This window comes from Megalopta genalis, chromosome 2 (genome assembly GCF_051020955.1).
Source record: "Megalopta genalis isolate 19385.01 chromosome 2, iyMegGena1_principal, whole genome shotgun sequence".
Classification (NCBI taxonomy): Eukaryota; Metazoa; Arthropoda; class Insecta; order Hymenoptera; family Halictidae; genus Megalopta; species Megalopta genalis.
The window spans coordinates 34,558,947-34,586,033 of NC_135014.1; the positions used below are offsets into that span (position 1 = coordinate 34,558,947).

The 27,087-nt window shown below is 43.4% G+C and overlaps 1 protein-coding gene across 1 annotated transcript; it reads left to right on the forward strand.

Moving 5' to 3' along the window:
• Positions 1 to 1,702: 1,702 nt before the first annotated feature.
• On the forward strand, positions 1,703 to 16,398 carry LOC117225509 (uncharacterized). The gene is made up of 2 exons (XM_033479143.2): positions 1,703 to 2,523; positions 11,549 to 16,398. The coding sequence occupies exons 1-2, from the start codon at positions 2,321 to 2,323 to the stop codon at positions 12,327 to 12,329; spliced, it is 984 nt and encodes a 327-aa protein (XP_033335034.2). The 5' UTR covers positions 1,703 to 2,320; the 3' UTR covers positions 12,330 to 16,398.
• The last annotated feature ends 10,689 nt before the right edge of the window (positions 16,399 to 27,087 follow it).

Here is a 27,087-nt window from a genome sequence, read left to right on the forward strand (position 1 = left end):
GAATATCAAATGGAATATTCATAGAAAATAAAAATTGTCTGCAATTTTTGTAAAGTATAGAAACTATGTAGGACTTTCTTCCTGCTTTTAACAATTCTAATGCAATGACGATTGTTATATCGACATTCTTCCAGTCCTCTAATCTTATCACTGTCTTCAACTGCAGCTATTCATTGTTATCATAAATGCATAAAATCCACAGTCTAATCATCAGAAGCACAACAATTTCTTTTAGATAAGCATTAAGAAACTCGTTAATCCCTTAACGCATAATAATTTTCATCTGCTTACGTGTTATTCCAGAATTCTAAACAAATGAAACTTGTTTTCGCATAGTTATGAACAGAAAATTGACGTGACTCGATTTCCTTATAACAGATGCGCATAAAACATGTGAAACATATTTTCGAATTTAATAAAATTTATACGATTTAGAACTGTTCTTTTTTCATTCGTATGAAGCATTGTACGAACGAAAAACCTTCGTTTAAAATTATCATAACTCTTCCATGCAAGGCAGACATCGAGGAACCTGTTACCAAGCTTATAAAAAATCAATTGTTTATTAAACCTCGAATCGCGGACGATATTCACAACTATACTATCGACGATGTTTACAACAAATTCTTAGTTTTAGTCGTCAATTTCTCAAAACACATTTTTGAAGATATTTCTTGCAGACTTATTAGCCTTTCAGCAATTTATTTCATTTAATCGCCGAAAATTGAGTAACTAAATTAAAGTAAATTAAATTAAATTAAATTAAATTAAAATAAATTAAATTAAATTAAATTAAATTAAATTAAATTAAATTAAATTAAATTAAAATAAATTAAATTAAATTAAATTAAATTAAATTAAATCAAATTAAAATAAATTAAAATAAATTAAATTAAATTAAATTAAATTAAATTAAAATAAATTAAATTAAATTAAATTAAATACTCTAGATCAAAAACCGCCTCGCTAGGGGTAACATTAGGACTACCGACCCCTAAACGTGACCACTGCATACATCGTTTTATAACAACGACAAGATTGGATTTATTTAAATTTTCTACGATTTTTATCATAATATATGCTTCAATGTCGAAGTTCACACAAAAGTTTCTAACAAAAAGATTTTAATCTATCAGAAAAATTGTATAAAAGAAATCAGAAACCAGTCGTTTTGACTAGTTCGGTAGTTCGAATATTGAAGAACAATGATTAAATTCTTTCCGATCGTACGCAAACCTTCCAGGACCGGTCTCCGAAGTCTGATCGATCTCTCGCAACTGGATCGCGCCCGTCCAATCCACTTAAATCCGCGGATCTCCGGCCGAGCGGCATTGTCTGAAGCCATCAATGTCCCGGAAACGGGCTGACCATCGGCGTCGCGCAAAAAGGTCAGAAAAACGTGATAGTATACGATAATCTGGCTAACAGAGACATACCCGTGGCGGACGCCGCGCGCCGCTTCGTTCCGCTTCGTTCCGCTCCGCGCCGGCGACGATAGCAAGGGAAGAGGTGAACGGGATGGACAGAGAAGGAACACCTCCACCTGTTGATCCCGGCGGTGTCCTCCGTCCGCCATGTCTGCGAAGGAGCCAATCGTGTGTGCCCGACAGCCGCGAACCATAGTGGGAGATGAGGAGCATTCCTGGTTGGCCGATCCTTGTTTCCACCGCATCCCACGGGCTCCAGCTACTCCACGGTTCCCGATTCCTCCCTGGCTCATCCCAGACCCGACGCCGGAGAGGTCCTGGCTGGACCCTTGCCAGTCCTCGACACGGTATCAATCAAACAGCTCCTCGGCCCGCTGGTGTTCACCGTTCGCCGACACGTGGGGTCAACAGTTGACCCGATCCCGATCCCGGGAGCATCGTCGTCCGAACAGGTACGCGATCACGATCGTTCATGGCACTTGAGAAATCAACCCGAAGGAGGATCCTGTGAGCGAAGGTGCCCGGAAGCTGACGAAACTGTCGAGAACGCGAGGAGTGAAGCGATCCAGGGTGTTTAGGCGGCCGAAGGTCCACGAGGAGCCGGACGGTCACTGAAAGTTCAAGTTGAAGTTGAAGTTCCGAATCGTACTAGTTGACTAATCGGACCGTGTCGTGCTGAGATTGGTGGTTCCGGCGGCCACGTGATTCCACGCTGCACACGAGGTGCCTGGTGCTTCGACGACAGCTGCCGGTTTTTGGACAATGACGCACGAGGTAGGCGGGAGAAGGAGGGTAGCTCTGCCAGTGGATCCGTACGAGACTGGACGACTGTCTGGAAGCGGGAATTGAGGAGTCTAGATTGTACAACACGGAAGTCAACGAAAGAGCTAGCTATGTCGTCGAAAACGCTGCACAACGAGCACATCAAGAGGCCGATGAACGCGTTCATGGTGTGGTCCCGCGGACAGCGACGGAAAATGGCACAGGAGAACCCGAAGATGCACAACTCCGAGATCTCGAAGAGGCTCGGCGCCGAGTGGAAGCTGCTCAGCGAGAGCGAGAAACGACCGTTCATCGACGAGGCGAAACGGCTCAGGTGAGGCTCCATGATCTAATTAAATAACGTTCGTTTTGTTCGGCAGGACACAGTTCTTAGGAGGAGCTCCGTTGCTTCGTTGAAAGACTGCGTTTCTGTAAATTAGAGTGGATCATGAAATACGATCACAGTGTGGTACCATTTATTAGAATCTCGATGGTTTTAAGATTTAAGGAAATTCTCCCTAATTGTGTGTGTGACGCTCATCTTGGAAACAAAAATGGACAATTTGGGAAGAGAAGGTACGATTAATCGAGCGTTGCAGCTTGTTTTTATAGTTACCGATTGTCAACAACTATAAAAACAAGCCACAAGGCTCGATTAGTCGTATCTTCTCCTCCCAAATTGTCCATATTTGTTTACAAGCTGAGGGACAATTGGGGAGAATTTACTGTATATTTGAAAGTCTGCAGTCCAATTGTTTGATAAAAATATTTCGCGTTTATTGTAGAAACCGAACAATCATTGTTTCCTTTGATCGTTTTAATAAATTGGGATTGACACAGCGACATCCTTTTGAATTCTTCCAATCTTCTTGCTCTTCTAAACTTCACCTGGTAACTTTAGTCAGAAATTCCTAAAAACCACAATCTGAGAATGATCGACAAGAAATTCGTCACGGTTAAATTCTCAATATAAAATATTCCAACCTCGCATCGTTCACTATATTCACAAAATTGATGAATCGATCGATGACTCGTAATATAACAATGAAGTATAAAAGAACGAGTTATCAATTTATAATTTATACGGCTCGGGCTGTTTGTGCGAAAACTTTTGCGCGCAGCAGGCACATTTCGAGGTGGTTGCATCGCTTTACAAAAGTGGCTCTATCTTATAAGATATCAGACGGTTGTATGAAATTATAAAATATATTGCTTCGTTCAGAATAGATTTTACTTCGATTCAATTGCACGAATAAATTTTACGATTGGATCTTTCATCTCAAACCGCATTTCCCGAGCAAACAAGAAAATGAGACTATTCTTAGCCATCCGAACGGTAACGTGTTAATAAACTTCTCTGTTATAGAATCTTCTAGTCAATGTAAGAAACATTTCCCAAGATTTTGCTTCACGAACACGCACGAGTGCGAAACGCATCGTATCCGATCTCGCGATAAGAGAGAAAAAGGTGGCGCAAAGTTTTCGGAAGAGGGGGTATCGATCGTAAGTTCCAATTATCGGCGCATTCATCGATTGTGATCTTCGCGGCGTCGGTTGAATTGATTCGTCAATGCCTCAGTATCGTTAGTGATCGACTCCGCGATTTTTTTCTTTTGCACGCTAATTGCTCTTTAGTCGCGGCGGCCGCTCGTCCGCACGGAATTATCGCGTCGGGGCGTATCTGCAATAACCGATCGAGGGGGAAGCACCGAAACGAGAAGGGGGGCCCCCGTGAGTTCATAATACGGTACATTGTTGCTAAAGCTAAGGACCGCGCTGCGCTAAGCTAAGGGGTGGAATAGGGTGAAGTAAGTGGTATTTATGGAGGTAGAGAGGGGACAGGCTCTTTATTACGGCCCTGAATATTTAATCATTGTTATGAGTTTATTTAGTCCGGCGAGTCGGGGAACAGGTTCAAGAGATTTCAATATTTTTATCGTCTGCTCCCGGTTTAATTACCTCGCTCGTTCGGCGAGATTAAATCCCGGCGAATTTTCCGGACCGGGAACTGCGACTTTCGATCTAGCTTCAGAATCTAATCATTGTTATTTAATCGTGTACTTCGGTTACATTCGTTTTGACGATCATTTATGCGCGAAGGAAACAGTTGCTTCGAGGTGAAAGCAATAATTAGACTGTGCATTTTGTGCCATTTATGAACAGGGTGAAACACGAGACGGTAAAATAACAAAACAATTTAAGGATTCTGTTGTATTGTCTGCAACTCGCTGGATCATTGATGAAAGACAATTTCTCTATGAATATCCTATTTCTTGTAATCGATGCATGTATTTTTATTTTGTGCGAAGATGTCCACAATCTAATGGTACAGGTTATGTTTAAAAAAACGTACGAATCTCGGAATTGTCTATTTTTAGATTAATAATGAATTATGGAATTGGATGAATTGGTTTTCATCGTTACAATTTGTACCGAATTAATATTATTAATAATAAAGTGTTGATTCAAAGGATATTCACTTCCTCGTGTACTTTATAAATGATTTTTGTAATTTATTTATAGTTAATACCTGCCAAAGGCATTATTCAAGCAACAATCGCTTTTTAATTGAAATAAACGTGAACGTAATTATATGATGTCAGTTATTATCGATTAAATGCATAGCGAGCAAATACTGTTTACAACACAGAGTTTACGTAAAGAACATTCATGTAATATACAAACGATCGCGGTATTTCCTTAAATTAACCGTTCGAAAAAAAGCACTTTGAAATTCAAATAGCTGTCTGGAAGTTTATACCGCATCTCGGCTGCACTAATGCAATTCGCGTTTAAGGATTAAGGAACGGATGAAAAGCGGAACGGTCAAATTAGAGGATCGCGGTGGGGGGGGGGGGGTAGAAAACGGGACGGCAAAAATGGAAAAGGAAAAGCATAAGGGTAGAGAAATAAGCTTTAATTGAAAAGTACGACGCCGGGATGACCGACTCGAGAGCTTTATCACGGTTTCCCAAAGCAAAAAACTGCCGGTTATAGGCAATTGATAGAAAGCAGCCGTGGTCGGTTATAAACTCTCCGCGGAATCAGCCGCGCCGCGACGATGGCCGCTCGTAAAATAAATAATGGAATAATAAAGTCGTTTCTTCGGAAAACGCGTCACCGTCGATTCGCTTTCAATTGCCAAGTGCGCGTTTCACCGGGCTCCGATCCGTTCGTTTTCTCCTCCCTCCGAAAAGTAAAAAAATCAATCGATTTGGCTCTGCCGGTTTCTATCGGTTCAATGTAACGTCGAATCCGCTTTCCCCTCGATGACCGTGAACGATCTGTAAAACAAAAAAGAAAAGAAAATTGCCTGTCGATAGTGTTGCTCTGTGCCGGTTAACTATACTACAGTTCTTTCATCGTTTCACCGTTTTTTTTTTCCTTTTTTAGTATTTTTCAACGACCCGCGTTCCGCGTCTAAATCCTTGCGCACCTTTGAACTATACTTTTTTTTTTCTCTCCCATTGTTGCACGCGCAGCATTGTCGCGCGTAAATTGAAGCGCAGAAATCAATGGCGTATTGTGGATCCTCAAATACGACAATGACAACGATATTTAATAATGATGATACGTGTTTGATATCTTCTTTGAAAAGAAGCGATCAGACCGGTGCAAAGTAACGCCAGAAATATTTCATCTGTGATAAATATGAGTATGTTATTATTTATTTAGAAAGATTCTCTCGAAGAGATATATGCTATCTAGTTTTGCAAAAAAGATTCTGTTTAACAGGTGAAATAATTACAATAATTTAAATTTAAGAAGAATATTGCTATAAGTTTTAATACACAACATATTTCATTAACAATATTAAAATTCTATGTCTAAAGAAATATTTTCTACTTGTATCATTGTATACAAAACTACCCCTCGTAGAAATACTCCTTCGATTATAAAAGTAAGTTCTTCGTCTACAATTGCTTACAGAACTACCCCCATAGACGAAATAATTCTCTCACCATAGAAACAACTACTTTTGCAACAATTACCTAAAAAACTACCCCTTCAGAAGAAGCAATTCTTTGGTTGCACGGTGAATTTTTCTGCACGGTATAAAAATCGAAATGTTTCATAGACGTTAATTCGATCTAATCGGAACGCTCGCAAACCACGCGGAACAAAAATACACCCCTGACTCCTAACCTCGAAATTCATCTATCAAAGACGACAGAGAATTACACCCTGGAACACCAGCAAATCCTTCGCATCGAAGAATCTCAGACATTTTTCTCAGCAGCCCTTTTCAGAGACAAAGTGACTGCCACCTGGCAGAGCGATCGTTCCGAGATTTCGAAATATTTATAAGAACGTTCCCGAGCGAGCAGGGGTGGTTGGAGCCCGTGATTCTCGGAAGAGGGGCGAGTTTTCAGCGGGAGGAAAATTTCGGGCGGATAGAGAGATGTGTAACAGCGAATCCGCTTTTCTGGCGGATGGCAACGTCGGCTGACGACTTTGGTAACGGCGTCGGCCGCTTGGAATCCGGCGAATGCGGAGGGGTGCGGCGACGCGGACGCTCGTAAAATAAAGAGGAGAAGGGCCCCCGATAAAAGTCGTTCCCTTGGAGCCTTGTACCCGGTAGGAACGGGTTCCCCTGGAGCCGAGCCGTCACTGGCCCGACGTAATCTGTCCGTTCGTTCACGGCGACTCACAATGTGGCCCCCGAGATAACAAATAAAGCCCCATTGTCGCAATTGTGTGGATTTAAAAGGATTTGCGCGCTCCTCTGCTGGCCCCTACCCTTACACCCCCCTCGCAGCCTCGTTCACCCTCACGGCTGCTCGTTGGCTGTGCCGCTGCCACTGCCACTGCTGCTGCCTGTCCGATGATTCCCTCCTCCGACCCTCTTTTCGCCGGCTTCTGCTACCCCGTTGTCTCCCGTTCCCGTTCTAGTTCTCGTTTTCGTTCGGCAGAGGAAAACCCGGTGGAAGGGAGGAAAGGAAAACGGGGAGAATTAAAACGGTGTCGCGGAAATGGAGGAACCCTACGCGATTCTCCGCTGCGAGGGGGGTTGCTTCTCGCACGTCATGACAATGAAGATTGCCGATGTTCTCGAGACGCTCAGTTTTGGCACATATTTTTCGTCGGTTCGAAAATATCGACGCGTTTCGAAAATTTCGGATTATTCGATTGTTAGCTGTTTGTAATTGTTTTAAATACTGTTTTCACATGGTTAGAATTAACCACCTTGCGCTACGATTTTGTTCACGGTTCCATTGATTAGCACTTCTTCGATTTTTACACATTATGCGCGCGAGGGGTGTTGGTGCCTTTTCTCAAATTTAATCTATTTTTTCAATTTTGTTTTTAATTTTCTTATATATTTGAAAAAATCGCCCTTTGAAATCATGGAAATTACATAACTGTTATGAAAATCATATTGTTAGTTTTGAAAATATCGAATATCCTTCGAAAAGAGGATTCTTTCAAACGTCGCTGATTTTCGCCCGCTAGGCGTGTGAGTAAAGCTCGACCTGTGAGCCGTACATAATAGGAAAATAATTTTCCTAACTGAACAAGAAAATCTTTATTCTTTGTACGTAGACTGAGTATCTTTATGCAAAATAGAAATTGTCCACGTTAATTATAAAATATGTAATTTAGATTAAAATGCTTTCTCTCTTCGAATAACAGCAATAAGTTAAAAATAACATACCAATATCCTCAAAATTTCTCCTAATGTTTTCACAATTTTGTATTCGATCAATTCATTATCTCTGCCATAAATGCACAAAATCATCTGCATTTAATTTAATTCCTGGTAGATTCTAGTAGATTCAGAGTCTTTGTTACGCGGGATGGGATTAACATATTGCAAACAACGTGCTGCAGAATTCTAGCAGAGATTTCGGTAGATAGGTAGAATAATGTGATCCGCAGAGCGTCTCGTTGCCAGGTGGCCCCGGAGTTAGTCGAACCGCGAAAGTTCACCGTGGTGGGATCGCGAAAGTCCGCCGCCGGTCGTTGCGGCACAATGACATTTATGACGAATCGTTACACTAATGACATTCGCGGAGCACCGGCGGACAATCGTGACTAATTGTTATTGTTTCTTGTTACGGGGGCCGCGAGCGCAGCTACCGCGCGGCTTATGTCCACCGATATGATATAACGCGTTGTTTATCGCGCGGTTGGAAGTGGTGGATGCTGGAAACGGTGGTTGCCGCGGCGGCAACGCTGCCGTTGGTGGTGACGGGGGTGGGTGTTTGATAGAGAGAGAGAGAGAGAGAGAGAGAGAGAGAGAGAGAGAGAGAGGGAGAGGGACGGGGGCTCCCAGCGAATTGTAAAGATTACGCCCGATGTTTATGCATTTATGCTGAATTATTGTCGGCGGGACTTTACCGATGTTTATGCTGATTTACGCTTTGTGCTATCTGCCGGGACACATTGTCCCGGAATTATTATTCCGCTGCGTCACTCTCGCCGCGAGAAACCCAAATTTCGGATTTCGTTCGCCAGTCGGAAAATTTTGACTACACCCTCCCCAGCTCCACATTCCGCCGCCGCAATTTCACCTGGCGAAATCATTGAACGCTCGTCGGATTCGATTGATTTTTCTAGAAATATTTATACGGAATCTCTCGCGTTTGTTTAAACCGTTCGTCGAGATTTTTACCTGATTTTCGATCGTTTAGCGAGTCCCTTTTGCAAATTTCTTTATAACGTATTTTATTGGATTTCTTTAAGGATTGCACAAACGTATATTTAGCAAAGTGTACAATTGTTGTAATAATTGGTGTCTCGTTCCTTACCTCGAGCCCCGATCGAAATTTACAACGATTATGCACGGTTAATTCTAATTTGAATTCCAATGAGTGGCCACTTCCGGTAGACGTTAACAGAGGTCAACGCGAATATTCTATATTCGAGCGTCGAGCACAATGACAACGATGCAGCGAGTCCATACTTATAACGCAACATGACATCATGCATATTCAATGAAGCTTTATACGCTTAACAAAATTGTTCACGATTTATGTACGGTCTTCCGGTTTACCCAAAATCAACATTGCCGAAATCGTAACTGGAAGCTTGCGCTCTTGTCGAGAACGAAAATTGCGCCTACCAAAAGAATCCTGTATGAAGCAATTCAATGTGATCAGCGAGGTAAAGGCGTGCGGAACAATCTTCCCTGTTGAAACGATGTTGCTGCAGAAGGGGTCAAGAAGAATTAAATTAAATTAAACACGCAAGGGGGTCCGACCAAGTTGACTTTCCATGATCGACGTGCGCGACCCAACGCGACGACAAACACGCTTCTGATATTCTTCTTTCTGGCCATTATGGCCAAATCTTTTTATATTTATTTATAATTTATGAGATATATTTATTATATTATATTATATTTATTATATTATATTATTTTTTTTTACTGGCGCGTACCTTGACCACGTTGAAGTTCACCATTTCCTACGTTATCCGATTTCCGTCGGCCTCATCAGAAATATGTGTGCATCGACAATGGCGGACTCCTTCAGAAGACAAAATAGATTAAATTCAGAAATAATGAGCTAACTATCAATCTAGTTATTGGGCGCGTCGTGTGAATATTTGTCCGGTGTCGGTGCTGCAAAATCGGTTCGGTAGAGTGCTCGAAATAATTCGTGTGCAGCCCATTGTGGAGCGGTTTCCGGGCGGATTCCCCGCGCGGCGAGTCGGTTAGGAAAAAGAGTTCCCGGGCGTCTCTCTCGCTTTCTTTTATCTACGCGAGGCGAAGCATAAATAAGGACTGCGTTTGTGCGCCTCTTGGATACATAATGGAGTATTATGTGACGGAGATACCACGCGGCTCTGACTCTTCTCTCTTCGCCCCGCTCTTTCAGCAGCCCTGCAGAGCCCCCAGCCCGGGGTGTGTGTACAAGATATTTACTACAAATACCCATGGTGGCCCCGTATCGTGTTCTAGCACCATGATAATACGTCCCTTTGTACGGATAACGGTGTCGAGAGCAAAGTTTACTGAATTCTGAAGTGTCTCGTCGCGCGATTCTTCGCGTGATAACGCGCGCCCCTGGATTATCGAAGGTAGATACCGCGTTCCGTGCATTGTCTAAGAATAAAAAGGAAGAAGAAGACTCTCTCTCCTGTGCATGGTCTCTCGCCGTGGAACGGCCGTTCTATTTCGCCGGGCCGAGATCTCGCCGGAAATTCTCGTTTGTTCTCTTCACTTGTTGATGCCGAACGAATAATTTTCCAATTAATGGTTATTTATTATGCACTTCATGAGCGCGCATTGTCGGCGATTAAACGGTGCTTGGATTATGCTCGCGACCCCTCGGAAAACTATTGCCGCACCCCGTCGTGAAACTACTCGATTAGGCCACCCCTGTTACGTTCGAGCGCGAACTACCCTCCCGACGATCGCCGATCCTGCGATTTGCGGCAGCGAGTGATGAAATTGTCGGGCGAAAAATTAAGATAATATTACTCACGGATATGCAAATTGTTTGTCGATGCAAGCTGCAAGCATTTTCCTTGTTCCGCTGATATCGTATCTTTCAAAATCTCTAAATAAATAGTTTTATGTAGAACATTTAAATGAAATATTCTCATGAATCTTTTTGTACAGACTTCGACTACCTCGAAAACCGTCTATGAACACAGAAATACTTTATGATGTTCTAAATAATCTTAGTTAGCTGGAAAATAAACACTTGCTATTGCTATACCATTGGCGTACGAATTAAACGAGATATATGAAAGTTCTTCGATAGTCTTAAACAAATGATAACTTGAAAAGTAAACGGTACAATAGTGATAACGGTGCTAATGATAACTCCATCTATTAAGATAATCTAATAATACTCGCTGAGATAATATCGAATGATATTGAATAATATTCGCTGATAATATCGAATAATATTGAATAATACTCGCTGATAATATCGAATAATATTGAATAATATTCGCTGACAATATCGAATAATATTGAATAATAATAGCTGATAATATCGAATAATATTGAATAATATCGAATAATATCGAATAATATCGAATAATATTGAATAATATCGAATAATATCAAATAATATCGAATAATATTGAATAATATCGAATAATATCAAATAATATCGAATAATATTGAATAATATCGAATAATATCAAATAATATCGAATAATATTGAATAATATCGAATAACATCGAATAATATTTTACGTCGAAGTGTGGAATGTCATAAAAGACATACCAGAGACATCTACACATGTGAAGGAATTAACGAGAGAACTTCGCAGTACATCGTTCACAAAAAATATACAAAAACGAATCCCGATCTGTTAATAGCTGTCAATCGATTCCAACCGAACGATCCGCCTACAAGTTCGACAGCGAGTGAACAGGAACAACGTTTTGGTTTCAGAGCCCTCCACATGAAGGAGCACCCGGACTACAAGTACCGTCCCCGCCGGAAGCCGAAGTCGTTGGTGAAGAAGGAGAACAAGTTCGGGTTCTCGATATCGCCGCTGATGTCCTCAGGTGAGACCCTGAGCAACATATCGAGGGGTCTATTGCCGCCGCTGGCGCCGCCCTCGCACCACACGCTGATGAGCCACGAGGACCTGAAGATCCCCCGGTTCTTCCCGCCGTTCCCGTATCCCCTGTACCCGATCCAGCACAAGCTCGGCGAGGAGTTCAACGGCGGCAAATTGGCGGCGGATCTGGCGTTCCAGGCCCTGTACGGTGGTAGCACATTCTACTCGAGCCACCAGACGATGTCCTGGCCCAGCCTGTCGACGGCGGCTTGCCTGCAGCCGAACTGCGGTTGCCCGAGTCCGCCGAAAGACCCGAAGCGGTCGTACCTGCCGACGAAAATCGAGGAGAGACCGTTCCCGAGCCCGGGGAAGCCGGAAGAGGACAGCTTCCCGTCGGACAGAGACTCCAGCAGAGAGGACTCCCGATACAGGAAGATGGAGGAGGACAGTTTCTCGCCGTCCGTGGACAGGCACCAGGAGGACAGGTCCCAGGACGACCGTTTCTCGTCGTCGTCCTCGTCCTCGCCGACCGAGCAGTCCGAGAAGATCAGCCACACTGCCCCGCCGACTAGCCTGTCCACGTCGACCAAGGTCGAGAACTCGTTCTCCGTTCAGAACCTGACGTCCTCCAGCTCGAACTTGGGCGCGCACCGCGGCCATGTCATATGAAGGCCGCTCCCGGTTCTCCCGGACTTCAACTTCCGGGGGAACCTGGTACCACCTGGATGGCCGACCACAGACTGGTGGAGGGTGCCGCCGATGCTCTCGCCGATCCCCCAAGCCACCGTCACGAACCTCACCGCGCCGAAAGAGGACGAGGTCCAGTTCCAGGACGGACAGCAGAGGAGCTCCGTGATGGCCAGATCGAGGACTATCCACATCGCCAATGTACAGTGATTCCTGACGGCGGGGAGAACAGACGGAGGGGATGATCGTGGAGGGACATCGACTGCAACCGATAGCGAGTGCAATGAATGTGGAAGCAACGGAACCGCGTCGGAGGGACCCGAGGAGATCTCTTGTGTTTTGTGATAGCGTGGTAGCAAACGCCTCTGACACGAACAGTTCGCTGTCGCAAGGAATCGACGATGAAGTGTTTGGACGCAACGGGGGACGGTCGAGTGCGAAGACCAGGGTCTGGACACCTTCTAAGAACCTGTTGCGTTGTGTGATAATTCGAACGCCGTCTTTTCTACGATGAGCACACGACGAGCCCCCGATGTCCGGGGCGCCGTGGTCCGTTAGCCGTTCGTCCGCAGGAAGTCGCGGTTTTCCGGGCGGAACGCGTTCTACCCCTTTCGACGGCTCGAGGCAAAGGGGGGGCTCGAGCGAAAAAGGGGGCCGTGGGTAGGGGTCCGCGTTGCATTCGCAAAGAATTCGTTATGCGAGCGGTCGGCGTCGCCGCCGGTGGGACAGGAAAGCCGAATCGATAACTCGCCACGGCCGAAATCCCACAAAGAGAGAGGCGAAAGGGTCTTTTCTGGTAAAGCGTGTACACAGAGGCGGCGCAGGATGCCAGAAGAGTCCAATTTTGATGAGATAACCAACCCTCTCGTGGCACATATTACCGCACACGCGAGCCAAAGCGGGAGAGGACCGACGGCGCGAGCACCCACCCACACGGGAGAGGACACGTACAGACGGGCGCACATAGACGGCCGCGCGCACATGCACGGGGATAGAAAGAGCGGGCTCGTAACGCGGGAGGAGAAAAAAAACCTCTTCGGGAGCGGAGGCAAATCTCTTCTTTGGGACGCGGCCATGCGAAATAAGCCAAACATTCTGAATGCTAACGTAGATGCGACAGCGGACCTGTGTACGCGTTCCAAACCACCCCCTCGCGGCCGGCCCCGCGCGCGAGATGATTTCATTGCGTCGCGGTGGCCAGCGTTGCGCATCGATACTGCAACTCGCCAATATTTTCTCTTTCTTTGGTGCAGCCCCTACTCGGCCGCAAAGTTCCCCTCGTTTCTCTTCGCGCCGTTTCTCTCCGCCTGTAATTGCTTGCGCGATCGCGGGGGATCCGCTCGCGCGACGTTCGCGTTGCGGAGGAACGCTCGCGATATTTCGCTGTTGTTGCGTTATCTCGGTGCGCTTTAACCATTGGATGGCGGGTCCATTTTAACCCAGAGTTACAAAGATTCCGTCTGAACGCTGATTTTGTGGCAGTCGTTTGTAATTATCGACTGTTAATATTGAGTCGAATAAAAGGGTCAACTTTGGCCTTCGATGAAACAGGTTTAAAAATATACAAATGAATAGAAGATTTGAATGGACCCAGCCACCATAACTACTCAAAAATGTCCGCCGTCCAAGGGATAAGCTAGAAACATACTAATCTCGCGTTCAACGTGAAATCGTGCGACACTCGAAGACTGTGAGTCGGCTTATTTCCGTCGGATTGTTACGAAAGTAGTTTCTGTCTTTTTTTTTAAGCTATCTATTTGGAAAATCGAAATTATTTTTGCAACAATCCAATATTATTTCAAATCTGTTGAAAACAGATCGGTATCACCACACGCTGATCGTATATTGTCACGCGTGGACGGATTTCATTGCTATGATTTCACGCGATTTCACGTCATGTGACGTTAGTATGTTTCTACACTTAAAGCCCTGCACTAAGATTTCGTTCACAACCTCGGCGATTTGCATCTCACTTAACCCTTTGCACTCGAAGCCGATTTAACTTTAAATGTAAAACAGTTAAATTTATGTGACTTACGGAAATATAAATGTATCATATTTATATTAAATTTTATATGACTTACGGGAGAACTGATGCACACCGAATTTGATGAAACTCTGCACACGTGGTTAACAGCTTAACTAGTTGCCAAAATTGATCCTTCTTGTAATATATTCGGACTAAATGAATTTTTCTAAAATGCAAAAGAGTTAAAATATCAGCCGTTATGATCAATTTTTCATGGCTAAATTGTTAAATAGATCTTTTGAACACTCGAGCAAATTTTCATCAAAATCGATGCCTCCTCGCGCCAAAATCACGCGAGTTATGCATGTGAATTTGTATCTTTTAGGCAACAATTACACTCTGAACAGTTTTTCGAATATAAACGTTGATAATATAAAAGTTATTTTGTCGAGTCACCACTCGAGTGCAAAGGGTTGATAATTTCTCTGATGGAAAGAGACAAATGTTGAATCTTATGAGTTTTTTATTTTCATTTCGAGACTTCGATAACAGAAGAATCTGTTTCGCTTTGGAAGAAATGAAAAATATCTTCGTCGCGAGTCTCATTCGTTGTTACAGCACAAGGGATTAAGAATTTCTTTATCTTGATGGGAAATATCGATTTTTAGGCATTCTGTTTTGAGACGGGAAGGTGCGATTTGTTTGGAACTCTGTTTCGATGTTTGCAGGCATTTGTTGAAGTTACTTTGGCAATAATTTCGAGAACATCGCGGATTCTAACTCGAGATTTTATAGAGAAGTTTCTCCGAAGTTAGATGGTGGAAGATTCTGCGAAGGGAGATCGATCGTTTTCACCAAGGAAGAGAAACTCCTCCTTGATTGTTTTCTTTTTCTCTTAGACCATGGACATTTGTTCTATGTTGAGCTGTTATAAGTTTCGTCGTGTAAATAATTGTTGAGACTCAGGACGGTGGTTTCTGTGAGAAAGTTCGTCCTAACGAAACGAACGAAGGGGTAAAGTGCCATATCGTTCGCGTCTCGTTTCACGTTTGCGTCTAAATTCTGTGATCGCTGAGCGAACCGATCGACGTGTGTTCAAGTATAAAATACTTTACGCTCTAATTCTGTAAAATTTATTTAACACGCGTGAGTCTTTTCACGGAAGTGTCGACCGTTTTGTAAGCAACCGCCCCGACAGAAGCTATCCCTCGTTGACGCGGAATAAACAATGGCGACAGGGCTCGCGCGAAAGCCGCGTAGCCCTTCCCGGATCTCCAGGAAAATATGGTGTGTAATTAATTGAAAGGTATGCAATTAATGCGACAGTCTATAATCACGGTCGAACAGGGACACCGGGTCCGGGCGCGAATAATCGGCCGATAGGAATAAAACCGTTCAATCTCGCGCAAATTGTTTGCATTCTACCGGCGAATTGTTGAATTCGTTATGAACCGGCCGGGCATTGTCGCAGTTTTATCGGAGTCGATTTTTCCGCGATCGACGCGCACACCTGTCCGCGTTTCCGAAATGTTGCGCGACGGCTACGTGTGTCGATCCCCCGCATTTTCACCGAAAATTCGACACCGACGACACAAAAACCGACGCGTGCTGTCAGCAGACCAGAATGGAGACTAATTTCCCGCGGACACTTTCGTCCATAGAAAGAGAGAGATACAGAGTGAGAAAGAGAGAGAGAGTGAGAGAGAGAGGAAGAGAGAGAAAAATGTATACTAAATCGTAACGATCGTAGGAAATCGGCGCGCGTCCCGTGACACGTTGCGCGATCATGCCAACGGGAAACGCACGCGTTAAGCTATAATGTAAAGCGTATCTATAAAGGATAGATAAACACATATCCTCCCAGTTATTCACGTAAGTTCCTCGGCCATCGTTCGTGTTGCCGTAATGAACGAAAACGAAGATAGTAGAGACCGTATAATCCGTCGAGTTTCACATTTTACTCGGAAACGCGGCTGCGTTCCCGCCAACCCCCTCTCACCGACACGTCACGCACGTAATTATTGTTAATTATTGCTGTAATATAACGCGACGTTTGTAAATAAATTGAAACTTAATCGACAAGCCCATTATTTTCATTTCCAGCGGCGTCCTCTTCGAGATATTAAATCGCGAAACGTAGACGTAATTTCCAGAATTTTCTACTTCGACTTATCTTCGCGAGAAAATGAAAAATTGACAATTAAACCGCGGATTTTTTGCATTTAGAACAACGTTTTTACGTTTAAAACAACGGAAACATTTAAAGAATTTAAAGATACTATTGAGATAAAGAATGACAAATTAAAAAGAAAAAAAGAGAAATTAGAGATAAATTAAAAAATTTGAAGATACTCATTACAATTATTAAGAAAACAGATAAATGTCTGTTAGGCTCCTGCATCTTGCAGCCAATTTAGACAGTTTTCATTTTACATAAAAATGAATTATATTTATATACAATAAAAAAAGTCATCATCATACAATCTCTAGTTGTACCGTTTTATAAAATTCTAATTAAAGAGGAGAATACTTCGAATCACTGAGAAAATCTAATTTGATATCTTCAAGATTAAGTATCTTTTCAAGGATATTCAGGATTGTACTTCAATGATGATCTCTTCGCGTCGTTTTCGGATCTTACCTTGATCGAATACGAAAACCTTTGGTCGCGTTAATTTGATTCACTCAGTCCGTTGTCTTTGCGAGTATCGCGGTTAAAAGTCACTCAATCAACAGATTAATCTTTGCAGTGCATTGCATTCCATTACGGTTGTCCGCAATTCGCAGCAATATTCTATCATAACCAGTAAAACATCGTGAATTATTCATACGGTGGACGAATCAATTCGCGGCGCGTTCCATGGAAATAGGTTCCCGCAGGTCCTTGACACGGAGCCCCCAAAAGAAGCCGATAGGGTCGAGAGTATCCACGAAGACACCTACGAGCTCGCAGGACTAATCGGAGGGTATGTGGAGGAATCGTCGCCGAGGAAAATCTCTGGAACGAGAGCGGAGGGGAAAGCCTCGACGATCCTCCCCTTGGACCCTCGAGCAACCCCTCCGTTGCGTCGTGTTTTATTTCTGATAGCGACGCCTCCGTCGCCGCGGCGAGGACATTATCGCCACCGCGAAGGACCCTTTCTTCCCCCATAAAGGCAATCACGCTTTCTTCGTGGCGAGATAACAGCAGAATGGAGAGCCAGAAACGTCTCCGTGCACACGGGCGAATTTCAGGACGATTCTATAATTCTTCCCGCGACGGTGCGGTCCTTTCAACTCGGCCCGAGCATTTTTCAAAACTATTCCTCTCGATCCTAATAGAATCGATAAAGAAGTGACGCTCCGCGAGTAGATTTTCTTCGCTTGAAAAATCACGCGATGATTAACCTCTTGCACCGTGACGTCGTGCCAGACTCGTTACCAAGATTTGGGACACGATCTACTAACTATGGATATTATTCTCGCGTCTTTTAAGTTTAATCATAATTCTACCGACGAATATTTAAACATTAAAGTAATGATTGACGTACGATAGACGTACATTGATTAATTACAAACGTTAATCAACGTAGTTGTGCAAGAAATCGTAGTGTAACGGATTGGATAAGCGATCATTAGACTGAGAATTTTTATGAATATATTACAGAAATGTGTAGGTGCAACACAAAATAAAATCTTTTATTCCATCATAACTGTGTTGTGATTTTAAATAATTGTTTGAAATGTAAGATTATATGTAAGATTATAAAAGCCTCTGTAATGCTGTCATATTTCCTATACGAAGCACGTATGTCGTACAAATTTCGGAACAACTCAAAAACTAACGATGCTATTGAGACCCAAAAATTTGAGAATATAATTTGAACATTCTAGAACATCGTTTCCTTGATTAAAACTTGATATTCTATATAATATATTTAATGTACTTTTCCAAGTATATTAACCCTTTGCACTCGAAGCCGAAGCCCACGGTTTTCTCTTTTTATATGACCTAATGCATTTTATGTATATGAAGTTGAATATTGTGGCCCATGCAACAGTTGCTGTTTCAACAGCTCTTTAATTTTATGAATCAAATTTGTTTATATTTATTCTGAGACGTGACATAACAATTTTTAACGGCGCCTCGGAGTCGCCACTCAAGTAAAAAGGGTTAAATCAATTGTTAATTTCACTTTTTCGAAAAAAAAGTGTAGGCCATTTTGATCCTGTGTGACAGCGAAGGGTTAAATTAGCCTAAAGTGCTAATAATTATTTTCAGAGCGCCGCAAAAACTTGCTCTTTCCCCTAAGCCCTTTGTGCTCCTTCCGAGAAAAACCTCGGAGAGTCCGCTGGTAGAGAAATTCGCAGAGAAGAGAAAAATGGAAAACGCAGGTCCCGGTTTTTCCCACAAGCGTTACGCTTAGCCCCATTTGCAAGATGAGTCCGCGGTCGAGTCTGCCGTGGAAGTCCCTCAGAAAAATCCATCGGGTTACAGCGATTCTGTCCCGGCAAAAGGGAAGAACGTCTTCGTAGAGCGAGAAGTTTTCCACGGGGCGCACAAAGCGCGGTGCAGAGCGAGGGCGGCCGCGGGGGTGGCATCGACTACTGGCTGGCCAAAGGAGTCTAGGCGCTCTCCATTAGTATGCGCGGAAGTGCTGCTCGCTCGATTGTGGCAGGTATTGTCGGGGAAGAATGTCCTCGTTGCTGAGGCTCTGTACCAGCGGAGACTGCCTTTGGGTAAGGAGGCACGAATCCAAGTCAAATGTAATCACTTTCGAATCGGAACACCCACCGCGCGGAACGCGTTCCACCACGGTTCTTCGTCGCTTCCGCTCGTTCCTCGTGCTCTTCAGGGTTTTAAGCGTATCGGACCGTGTTAGGCTCGATCTCGGACCGCTGTACAGGGTGTTTCATAATTCGTGCTACGAATTGTTTCGGGTAGATTCTAGACGAAAGACAAGAATAACGAAATTGCTGGGGAGGCTTCGTTTTCGAGGAAATGATTATTAGTTATTCTTATAATTATAATCAGTCGAATGCATGCATTCTGAACAATATCCTGACTGATGATAATAAACTAAATTATAGACGAAAGTCAAGAATAACGAAATTGCTGGGGAGGCTTCGTTTTCGAGGAAATGATTATTAGTTATTATTATAATTATAATTAGTCGAATACATGCATTTTGAACAATATCCTGACTGAAGATAATAAACTAAATTCAACGAGAATGATAGTGAACAAAGCAAAATAATTGTATGCAAAATAAAAATGTGATAGAATTGTCTAAGAGGAACACGAAACTTTTTCAAGACAGTCAGGTGACTCCACCTTTCGAACGACACCCTCCTTTCGCCCCCCAGGACACGCTCGTGTCCTCGAGAGCAAGAAGAGCCAGAGGGTGAGGAAAAGAAGGCGGCGCGTCGCTAGACATGTTAATTGCGTCGGTGCGTAATTATATAAGCGCTTTTGTAGGCGCAGTCGGGCCGAGAGAGGGCCGAGCTTGTCGCGCGAATCGTTTGATTGCGGAAAATGACGGGCGACGATGGCGCGAGTGGAAGTTTTGAGTGGGCGTCGGTCCTGGCAGACAATGAGGCATTCAGGGCTGGCATTGTCGGGCCGACAACTGCGTTACCGTAGACAAACCCGAAATCACCGGCGCTATCGCCGTCCCAGATCCGATTATGCAAATAATAAAATGCAGTGAAACGGGGGTTGCATCGGAGGAGCATGAAAAGAGGGTGGGCGAGAAGTTTGTTAATGGCGCCCGGTGTCGCGTGATCGGGCCCCGCTGTCTTATCCTTCGTTTTTCACGCTCGTTACGGGACCTCGTTTCTATTCTTTCACCCTCGAATTAACGACTACCCCGGGGTGGAAGTGGTATCATCGCGGTCCTCGACCGTACAGACGTAAGATACAATGAAACAAAATTTGGAGTGATTGCGTGTTTAAGAACTGATCGAATGAGAAAGAGCAGGTGTCTGATTTCGAATTTATTATAATAAAATATTTAATAGAATAGAACAGTTGTGATTTTTAGACTATTTTTTTATCGCGATTCACAGTAGAATTTTTAGAATAATTGAAAGAAATCACAGAAATAATTGAAATTAATCAGTGATTTACATTCACAAATTTATTAAGCCAGAAGTAAGATGAAGAACGCGTTAGAATAACCAACGATACTGTTGACAAATTCTGTATGCTTGAAGAAAACTTTCATTTCATTCAATCATTTGAATTTAATAAAAAATCTTGTAATATTATTTTCTTTGTACTTCATTTTCTCGTATACGAAATTGATGTTTACCGAGTGTCTACATCCACTTTATTGCTTATACATTAACAACGAATGAATAACATTCTATTTAGATTGAAAAGAGATGCGCAGAATTTTCGTACTTAATAAAAAGATTTAATCAACCACACTATCCTTCTACCTAACATCATTGTCATACCGAAACAAAGAACAAGCAGACTTTTTGAATAACCTAACAGTAAATCTCCGTGAATATTCGCAGTATACTGTGTGCATAACGGAAAACGCAGAAAATCCAGTGACCAGTCCGCGCCGTAAAAATAAATTCGAGATCCCCGAAACCGTCAGGCAACGATAATTAGCCGACAGGCACCGCCGGATTACGCGTGTCAAGGCGAATCAATAGGCAGAAGTGGGTCGTCGTAAGGTATTCGTCTGGAAACTAGGTAACAAGGGCGATCATTGGTAGAGACCGCCGGAAACGAGGCCGTGGACCGTAGCTATGAACCGCACCGGTTAGAATACCAGGTATAATTATGCATTAAGGGTCGTCAAGTCCGGCTGAAGTTGGTGAACTTGGTTAATTAGGAACGGCAGTCAGACGCCGCCGTCGCATTGTCCGGCACTGTTGACTTCCGGCCTCTTCTCACCGCCTCCGAACCGGGCGCTAGTCGGCGCGGGTTGATTGTTTCATTGTTTCCGACCCCACTGTCAAATGCCACCGCGTTGAATGGGGTTATTGTTGTTTCAGGCCGCGGCGCAGGCAATCCAAGGGTTTTCATGATCCCACCCGACTCGCAGTTTAATGCGCAGGCATGCCGACTTCGAGGTAGCTGGCAATCGCGTTACTTTCTTCCAAAAGCGCCATAAATAATGGGACGAGAAATTATTATACGAGGGATAGAACCGATACCTTTTTGCGTTGCCGCGAACAAACGGTGCTAATATGACGCCCAAAGACAAGATTACCAACGAATGGTCCAAACCGAATGGCGGTTCAACTCTTCGGGCGCTGGTCTTTTGGCATGTCGACTTCGCTCTTCCAAAAGCATCATCAATAAACACGAATAAAGGGACGAGAGTTAATCCTTCTGTGAACCGGTAGGTTCCTCGCATTGCTGCGAGATGATGTAAATGAACGTCATCGTTAAGATAGCGTCCGAAGACATTGAATAACATGAATTTTCGAGCGAACCCCCATCAATCGACCGATGCCGATCCTACGAGCACCAACCCTCCCCGGCTCATCTTGACCGGAAGCCGGTCGGGGCTGCGGTCGCTGGCCGCTTTCGGTTTTTCAATTTCGCATAATGTCTGGGCATGGTCTATCGGCGCCATGGAAAAGCGTAGCCGTGATAAGATAGCCGCGGCCAATACCAGGGAATTTACGCTCGGCATAAGTTTGCCTTATATATGAGCGTCCACGGGAAATGCGACGATCGTATCGGCCGCAGCCGGGTCATGGAGATCCGTCCGTGAAATGTTGCCCCGCCTAGTATTTTACTAGTTCCCGGGTGGCTGACGTGCCCGAAAAGCGGTCGCCGCTGGCCTGCAAAAGTGCCGGGAACGAATGGAGATAAACTGCCCGGCCGCGTCCTGAAGAAGACTCTTTTAAAACGTAATTTGTTACCAGCAACATCGCGGCCGATCCTCCGAAACTGGCAAACATTTTCGCGCAGCTTTTATTTAACGCTCACCCTTGTATTTCAAGCTGTGTTCTTGTCGGAGTCATAAGTAGACCGTGGCTTCTTTATGAGGAATAAAAGTTGTCTGTGTTACTTACAAGACGCGTATAAGCTGGATGCAGATGTCTTTTCTCTTTGAATAATTGTAACACGGTGACGGTAATGTACAGACTGCGGATTTTTATGCGAAACAAAAATTGTCCAAATTAATTGCGAGAATCGTGAGTTCGATTTTGATCTTTTTATCCTTTCATGCATCTTACTCTAATCATTTAATCCCTTTAATCATTTCAATAAATTGTGTATAATGTCAAAGCATTCTTAATTCATTTAGCAGTTTCACAGTCATTTTTGCCAAAAACGCATAAAATCCGCTGTCTGGTAATGTAACAATATTCTGAAACTCTTCTAATCTCGTTACAGTTTTTTATTTGACACAGACTTTCGTCGACGACATTAGCAAACGCGAGTGCATTACACTACGATGCTTTAGTACAAAAGTGTTTTACCTTTTATTGTTATTTTACTTTTTTTAGTGTAGTTTACTTAGTACTTTACTGAAAGTATTTTATAAAAGTATTTTAGTAAATGATATTCTTAGACAGATACAAGTGTAATGTTTGCAATCTGAGGAAACAAACTGCCACATTTCAGAGTTACATTATTAATTAACGAACACGCGTCAAGTTCCGAAAATCAAGCCTTTTTCTGCAAAATTACAATAATTGAATTAACGGAACCGAAACTAGGAAATTCAAATTGATCATAGCAGACGATAAATCTCCTCTGCGAATTTAGAAAGCTGCTAAAAAATTGGGGTCACCCTAACGTGTTAACATCTTTTGCGCGCCATCGTTCGCGTCGCAGGCCAGGAACAGCAACGCCCGAAAAAAAAGGGCAAAGTCGACGACGGTAAACCCGATTGCCGTGTTCCAGACACCAAGAAGAATGGCGCGCGAGTTCGGCAGCCGGTCCGCGAGATCCGTAGAAAGAGGAAAAATAAGGTCGGCAGAAAGAGCCATTCCGGGAACACTCCATCACGATTTAACGCCATAAAAGTCGAATAAGGCCCGGCGCCGGTGATGCCCCGACACTTTCTCCCGCAGATTGGAAACAAAATGTCGTAAAATATCGGGGGAGGGGGTTGAGGGTTAGGACAGAGAGAGAGAGAGAGAGAGAGAGAGAGAGAGAGAGAGAGAGAGAGAGAGAGGACGGAGTGCCGAACGTTCTCCTTTTCTCGCTCAGCAATCAGCTACCCTCTTCGGCAACGGGTTCCGAGTCGTTTCCCTCTCGTTTCCACGCGTTGTACCCGGTGACCCGAGAGCAACGGATATATAATCGGGGCTAGCAGGGGCTGGCGGCTCCGCGGCGGCGGTAAATATAAATAAAAATGGAAAGCCGGCCATAATGGCCGGTCGAAAGTATGACGCATACCTATACCCGCGGCTGTTTCAAATTGATATTTCGAAAGTGCCCCGATGCAGCAACCGTACACACATTCTTTCTCGCACCGGTTCCAGCCGCCCCCGATCCTCCCGAACCACCCCCGTTCGCCGCTCTCCTCGCGCTTTCCGGTTCCACGACGTCAGATACGAGTCCTCCGCCCTCTAACCGCGACACCCTTTTTCTCTTTCTTCCCTTTTCTTCGCTCCTTCTTCGCCTCCGCGCCCCCCGCTGCCCGTGGCCGAGCGACCGAATTGATTTTATTTCCTTTCGGCGATTCTCAGCAGACCCGGCTTATCGCGACACCTCGGGCCCCGCACCGCCAATTTCTTCTTCCGACCGCCCGAAAAATCGGGCCACTGTTCTGCGAGACACTTCCGGCTTCCCTTGGCCTCGTGCATAAACCCCGGCTAGCAGGCTGGATTCCATTTTGCTGGGGGATTCGATTCTCCACGATCCGACAACGCCTCGGTATTTCCAGCTCTTTCCTCCCTCTGTGCTGTCCATCTTCTTCTCTCCGTGGCTATTAGGGTAGTGGAGCCTTTGGTTTGTTTTTGGGCATAGTTAATCTCATCGAACAATGCACATTATATTTTGTTATTCTTTTGTTTTGACTAGTTTTGAAGAAAAGTGTTTCTTTATTCTTTTGCCTTGTTTATTTTCGAGTAAAAGATTTTTTTATTCTCTTATTTTATTCATTTTCGGATAAAAAGATTTTTTATTCTCTTATTTTATTCATTTTCGAATATAAAGATTTTTCTATTCTCTTATTTTGTTTACCCTTGATATAACAAAATTTAATATGCCTTATTCGACAAATATAAAGCTAATTGTGCCCGAAAACAACACAAAGGGTCAGTAATTGGTCATCTCGCAATAACCAGTAGCAGTACCCTAATTTACTTCCATTGGGGATGATATTCTCTGTTTCCGGAAATTATTGTTTGTTTCACAGGTTTTCGTTAGAATTGTCAATATTTATGTATATTAAATAAACGCTCAACCAACCGAGCCTTAAATGTTATTTTATAAAAACGACAAGACTGAACTTATTTTGACATTTCACCATTTTTATCGTAACATCTGTTTCCATTAAGAAAATTCAATCATTCCCTATGAAACAACCTCCATGACTTCAACAATTCTAAAATAAAAAATACGGAATCGATTAATTCGAACGACATGATGGGTTCAATGTGACACTTGAAACTGGCGAATCATTTTATAAGTAGTGTTTAATTTAATTGTTATATCGTTAATAGTAATTTAAATTTAAATATAACGTTTGATAGTAATTTAATTGTTATGTTGCATACACCTGTGTTCGATAACGCCTGATTTGTTAAATAATCCTATGATCATAGATGGAAACATAGTTTTAGAAAATTGACCTGCACGTTGCGGATTCGCGACTGAAAGCTCGGGCAAGCCTCCCAGACAGGACTCTAATCGATCCCGAAGGTAACAGTAACACCAAATAGTCAGTGACACCTAACATCAGTGGAAAGGGACCACTAGCCCAAGCAAATCGCTCGACAAATACATAAACCCCGGCAGACCCGTGATCATTATCGTTTCTCTGACGATCCACTTTTGGTAACACGGCAATAAATATGCAAACGGCCCGAATGCCAGCCGAATCTCGCGGAGTCTATCACTGACAATTTTGTCGGAACGACGGATATTTTTATACGAATCTGTGGCGAGCCGTGGAAGACGTCGTAAAACTTAACTGCTTATGAAGTGGCTTATTGCTTATAATTTAACCTACATCCCTAACACAGTTCCCATTTCGAGAATCGAGGACTCTACCAATTATCGAGAACGTGACCTTAGAGTCTTGAAAAACCTATTGGTCTTCCTCGTGCTTAAATTATGAGAAAAGCAGGAATTAAAAGCGAATCATTGTTTGCTTAAACGACAGCTTGTTTGACATTGAGTTCCGCTAGGATTTATTCACTTGTTTATCGATTGTTTATTATTGTCTATTGTAATTATTCGCTATTTTTTCATGTCGCTAAATGTTTAGAAGATCGATAGGAGTCAAAAGATAATAATTAATTATTGAAATAAAATAATTTTAACTAGATTAAATATATCGATAGAATAGATAGAACTAGATTAAATATATAGATTAAATAAATAGATTAAAAGTAATATATTGACATTCTTAAATTCTCTTCATTCTGATCCATTTATTTCCGATCAAAACGCCCCGTTACCTGAACTTCAGCTGCAATTGCCTAGCCTGTAAAATGTTGCGTTTGCACAAACGTCGACGGTCTACTGGCAAGTCGGGAAAATAGTTTCCATGTTTAGAGAACTCGCGGCGAAGAGCGGGAATAAGTGGAAAGGGGGGGATGTCTTGCGCCGCGAGAGACGACGCGTCGCGGGTGCAAATTATTTTTCACGTGACAACCGTCCCCGATAGAAGCTCAGGAATCCATGCACCAATGGATATGCAGCCGAGGTAAAATATAATGCAACGTTCGCTCCTCTTCTCTCCGCTCTTCTATTTCCCGCGCCGGGGCCAACAAAGGAGGGATTTGTCGCGAAGCGAAGCTCCGCCGCCGACAAAACCTTACCCTCCCACACCCTTCACCTGCCTATTCGTACGCTTTGTAAAGCTTTTAGCCCATTACGAAAGCGTATGCGTTCGGCTCGTCGATTGGTGTAATGCCATTCTTGCTCGCGAGCATATTTATGCTAGCACGTTCACACGTGTTTTCCATATTTTAACCGATTGCACAATACGTAATACCTGCCGCGGCAATATTTTCCACCGGGAATCTTCACAATTTTTGTAAGGTAATTCTCTTCACGCCATCGGATCGGAATCTGTTGACAGATTTCGTTCGGCGCCGAAAGCGAACGAAACGGTTTTATTTTATTCGGGAAAAGTGTACAAGTACGTAAATCGCTGTGAAAACAATATGGAAGTTAACAAAGCGTGCCAAAAGGACTGCGCGAGAGTTAGTCGCGCAAATAGAATGAGTCCAGGTATATTTTCTTCTACGATTGCAGTCCCATTTTCGCGATCTTTCTGATCCCGTAAAATCTAGGAGATCAAAGACGTAAATTGAATTCTTATTTTGGGTCCTGTGTTTTCCAATTTTGGGGATAACTATTAGATTTATTTATCGTATTTCGATTCATTTCCTAACAAAAATAAGGGAAACATCTCTCGTACGTCTTGCTAATTTTGAAAGACAATAAGTCCTTTCTAGATCTCTTGAAAAAATGACATGAATTTGTAAAATGTGACAAGTGTGAATTTGTAAAAATGACAAGACTGAATTCATTTGGACATTTCGTCATTTTTATCATAACGTATGCTTCCATTCAAATATTTGTTCAACGAAAGAGTCTTCAAAACTTCAGCGTTTCTAGAACAAAAAATG